General features: G+C 40.5%; 1 protein-coding gene across 1 annotated transcript; it reads right to left on the bottom strand.

Annotated features, from left to right (window-relative positions):
• Positions 1-397: 397 nt before the first annotated feature.
• On the bottom strand, positions 398-4448 carry LOC117340368. The gene is made up of 4 exons (XM_033902130.1): positions 4196-4448; positions 2415-2594; positions 1270-1455; positions 398-714 (listed from the first exon to the last, which is right to left on the bottom strand). Exons 1-4 carry the CDS (start codon positions 4446-4448, stop codon positions 488-490), a joined length of 846 nt encoding a protein of 281 aa, XP_033758021.1. The 3' UTR covers positions 398-487.
• Positions 4449-4803: the final 355 nt, after the last annotated feature.

Genomic DNA, 4803 nt, shown 5'->3' with positions numbered 1-4803 from the left:
TGTGTTTCAGGGAATGTTGGTGAAAGTTGCTACTCATGTTTTGTGCCCAACGTTTGTGAAGTTGGACGACGGTTTCGCCCGTTGTCGGTATATGGGTGGATGCCCTGCAGGATGTTTTCGACAGCATGCCTATTTACCTCACCATACATTTGTTATCTGTTCAGCGCTATCACAAAGAGACAAATGCACCGCAACCTCTCCCAAAATCACGCACACACATATGCATGTATGGCCCATTTAATATGACTAGGTGAAGTGCTATGGTTCAAAGTTTAAACACATATGCCCAAGGGCCTGTGTTTTTTTATTAAGTGAACACTTTCGAAGATTTACTTAACTTAAGTGTATACGGCCTTTTTGTTATGTTTGTTTGGTTAAACAACAAGAGAACACGAAAACGTTTCCCATTCGACAATACCACGAACTTTGAATATATTAATAGGTAAATTGATACAAAGAAGGACCTGAGGTAAAATTGAAAAGAGCACTACAGTTCTATTTCACATATGAAGAATGCCACATTGCCACAAGGCAAATCGTCCCATTGTCTATGGTTTGGCCATATGGCGACACAGTCTGCACTGTGTTTCGTTGCAGCCAATGGTTCACCGGGTAGCCAATGATAAGGTAGTGGGACCAGAGTGTTGTCCGAGAAAGCTAACACGCCTTCCTGAGCCCTGTCTGTGATGTCCATCCACACGTGTACTCCTACACCTGGTGGAAATGACATGGATAGTGACGATTTATTGACACAAAAACAAATATTGATTAATAAACGAATGACACTTACTAATACGCAGAGAAAATTTAAGTAAAATCACATGAAACAATATGATGTGTCATTATATGGTTATTTAAGGACGGCCTCCCCTGTATGCGAGATGTATGCATATAGTGCATGTTAGTGTTTGCCTCCTTGTTGTAGAGCAAATTTGATACATAATATGATAAAGACCACCAGCAGTACACAGTCGTCCTACACAATGAAATGCTGTGTGCTAAGCAATAGAAACTAACATTGTTTATTTACTGTGGTATGTCTCGAGCAGTCTTCCTGACATGGGCGAATGCTCAACTAAATGCCAATAGTGAGAAAGCATCAATGAAGTCATTAGAAAGAAGAGAAATAATCAGATTCCAAATATACTAAATACATGTATCTCAAGTGTTTCACTTAATCTGAACTCGGGTTACTTGATTAAAATATACTACATCTACAGGGATTTAAATTTATCGACGGTTTCTTTAAAGGCAAAGATGAATACGCACCTTTTGTGTAAGCATAGTCTTTAAGGCAAGTCCAACGGACAGTATTTCGTGGTCTTGCAAGATGGCCGCCGCCACCCGCACAATTTCCTTTTGCTGCATCGAAATTCACCTTATTTCCGACAAACTTGAGAACAGACTCTGTGCCACAAACTTCTGTATAACCCAATGCTGTGTAGGGTGCCAAGTCTGAAATAGATCATGTCTAGTTTGGTATTGTATTGTTTTAACATTTCATCAACAGCACGTGCGAATTGCATGCGTATGGTGTACGAATGTTTTTTTAGGCTGCTTTATGTTCGTCTTAAGTCTCCTTGTGATAGTTCGGAACGCATGTCGATTGTCAGTGCTATCACACAGAAGCATACAGCCGAAGTCGCCCAGCAGGACACCCCACCCGGTAACCCCAGTCCTGTCACTCGGATAATTCTAAGTGCTAAGCAGTAGTGGCAACTGTCGTTTTAAAGACTGGTAAGTCTCGGCAAGGGGACAGAACCCAAAGCCTTCCTCACATGGGGCGAACGATCAAATAAAGGCAAAGGTGAGGCATTGTTAAGAGAGGCATTTGATAGAAGAAAATTTATAATAAAGAACATGCGCCTCTTGAGTAATCAAACATTTAATTATTCGTCTGCTTGGAGTGCATAAAAATATTCACCAGTTAAATCGAAACTAGATCAGGTAATGTATGCACATACATCACTAAGAAATGTAGAAATTACCAGTTTTTTTATTGACAATAATCGGAATTCTCCGAGATTTAATCACTGTAATGATATTAAAGATAATGACAGATTTATATGGACGAAAGCCCTGCTGAATAAATGGTAAAATATAATAAAACTTGCCTCGGCAGACGACAGTAGCAGTATTCCACTGTAGCGTCCCTATCGGACCACGTGATCTCAGACTTACCTCGGCAGACGACAGTAGCAGTATTCCACTGTAGCAGTAGTCCACTGTAGCGTCCCTATCGGACCACGTGATCTCAGACTTACCTCGGCAGACGACAGTAGCAGTATTCCACTGTAGCAGTATTCCACTGTAGCGTCCCTATCGGACCACGTGATCTCAGACTTACCTCGGCAGACGACAGTAGCAGTATTCCACTGTAGCGTCCCTATCGGACCACGTGATCTCAGACTTACCTCGGCAGACGACAGTAGCAGTATTCCACTGTAGCGTCCCAAGCTCACAGGTCATCTCCTTGTTTCCGCTGATGTAGATGGCGCCTGTGATGCAGGCAAAAGTGACAGCTGGTATTCCATTTACAAAGGAAAATGTCTGTGTGGTACCAGGAATAGCCGGAATAGGTCCTTTACAGTACTCTGAAATCAAAGCGAGCTTAGAATCACAGAGAATAGTTGGAGTAGCACCTAGATAATACTCTGAAATTAAAGCTTGGATCAATAAACACACAAATGACGTTGAGTGTATATCATATTGTATCGTTATGATAATGTAAACCAAAAATAAATAGAAAGTAATTGAATCCGTGACAGAAGCTTGGTTTTGCATTATGTAACGTCCTATCAACAGCTAAGGCCGTTTAAGGACGGCGTCACCTGTGCGAGATGCATGTGTTCAGCGTTTGTGCTTTGGTAGGCTGCCGTATATTCGTGTTGGTCTGGTCCCCTTGTGCGAAACTTCATAGTGCTACATCAATGACACATACTGTCTACGAAAGAAGGAATACCCAGCCATGTCGTATTAAACAAATAGGCGAACCAATCATCACACTCCCAAAAAGCTGAGCGTTTAGCAGGAAGTTTGGTTTGGTTTGGTTTAATTTGTTTCACGTCCTATTAACAGCTAAGGTCATTTAAGGACGGCATTCCGTGCGTGCGACATGCATGCGTGTGGTGAGTGCGTTTGTGTGTTTTGGGGGGCTGCGGTATGTTTGTGTGAAGTTTCCTTGTGGTAGGCCGGAACGTTTGCCGATTTATAGTGCTACCTCACTGAAGCATACTGACGAAGACACCCAGCAGGACACCCCACCCGGTCACATTATACTGACAACGGGTGAACCAGTCGTCCTACTCCTAATATGCTGAGCGCTAAGCAGGAGTAGCAACTACCATTTTTAAAGACTCTGGGTTCTGTCCCCTGGCCGAGACATACCAAAGCCTTCCTCACAGGGGCGAACGCTCAACTAAAGGCCAAAAGCGAGGCATTGTCAAGGGAGACATTAGGAAGAAGAAAGTTTGTAAGAAAGAAGAGAAAAGGATAGTAGCAGGAAGTAAGGTTTGGTGATAAAGAACACATTTTAATCAATTTACAAAGAATTTTGAAATTACAACGACATTAAGAAACAGGATCTATGTTACCAGATGATTATAATGTGAAATGACTCTATTCGTGATTAAGAGGATTGTTTTCCATCAACTCATTATTATCGATAATAATTACCGATGATACAAAACATTGCACTTCTTGCTTAAAGTCTTATATTCATAGAGTTATATCAGTTAAAACAATTATTTGTAATGGTCCTATGTGTTTTAGTCGTAATAACTAATTGATTACTAAAACCGCCTGGGAAACTGCATCGTAGGAGAACCACGGTTGATTGCACTACGCTACGCTACACTTTTTACCCGTGGGTCCACTCAGACAGAAAACCTTGCTTCGATAGTGATGCCATCTGATTAGCCCCGACACATTCTCCAGTCGATGTTTTAGTCGATGAGATTGAATATTGCATATATACAACAATGTTTGGTTTGGTTTATTTTGTTAAACGTCCTATTAACAGCTAAGGTCAAACACAATGGCTGCGAATATTCCCGTAAACGTTAGGCGCAAACAGCGAGTATATAAAAAGTGAAATATGACTAAAAGCTTTTTGATAGTTACTAATTGTGTTGCACTTGATTGCAGTTGTGCTTAATATTGATTAATGACCATTTAAAATGGTAGACAATCTTACCTCGACTGTAATGGTGAAATCCAGCTTGACCTGTCGTTTCACTAACAGCCAGAAAAGGACTTTTATTTAGGCGACAGACTTGGGTCACGAAATTGTAAAACAGTGACCAACAGTTTCCCTTGATCAGACACAGAGCTGAACACCCAGCCAGCGAGTCGATTGTGTGGACAGAAATTCCGTGAAGTGTCTCTATTCTGTCCTGTATACTCGTAATGAGTGTAAAATCCTCTATATTTATGACGGCACTAGCCATCACACTCACCATCACTGTATGAAATGAAGATTCATCCATGAAATTCAAATAAAAGCACAACTACTACTTTCTACATCATTTTCCAATTGATCAAATCAATCCAATTTTGATAAAATATTAATCATAATGAAAAAAAACCCACAAAAAACCCACAAAAACGTGCCTCTATAGCCAAAATCGTTATCTTTCTTCTTTTTATAGTATTATTTTGCTATAAAAGTCTTATTCATAAATATTTATGTAGCAATTAACAAGGATGTTGTATAACAGAAATGATATCTCGTTCTTCAGATCTTGTCCCCATACAGAAGGCCTACCTGTAGTGAGGTATATAGCTGTATATTCCGTTTTTCTC

Source organism: Pecten maximus, chromosome 13 (genome assembly GCF_902652985.1).
Source record: "Pecten maximus chromosome 13, xPecMax1.1, whole genome shotgun sequence".
Classification (NCBI taxonomy): Eukaryota; Metazoa; Mollusca; class Bivalvia; order Pectinida; family Pectinidae; genus Pecten; species Pecten maximus.
The sequence above is the reverse complement of the archived record's forward strand: the minus strand, read 5'-3'. Positions and strand labels throughout refer to the sequence as shown.

What these genes read in the sequence shown, in the direction of transcription:
- LOC117340368 (XM_033902130.1), bottom strand. Translation starts at nt 4,448, where the DNA reads ATGGCTAGTGCCGTCATAAATATAGAGGATTTTACACTCATTACGAGT. An exon ending in ATTTCACCATTACAGTCGAG is followed by an intron (nt 2,595 to 4,195) that starts GTAAGATTGTCT and finishes CTTTGATTTCAG; the next exon opens with AGTACTGTAAAGGACCTATT. An exon ending in TGCTACTGTCGTCTGCCGAG is followed by an intron (nt 1,456 to 2,414) that starts GTAAGTCTGAGA and finishes GATCTATTTCAG; the next exon opens with ACTTGGCACCCTACACAGCA.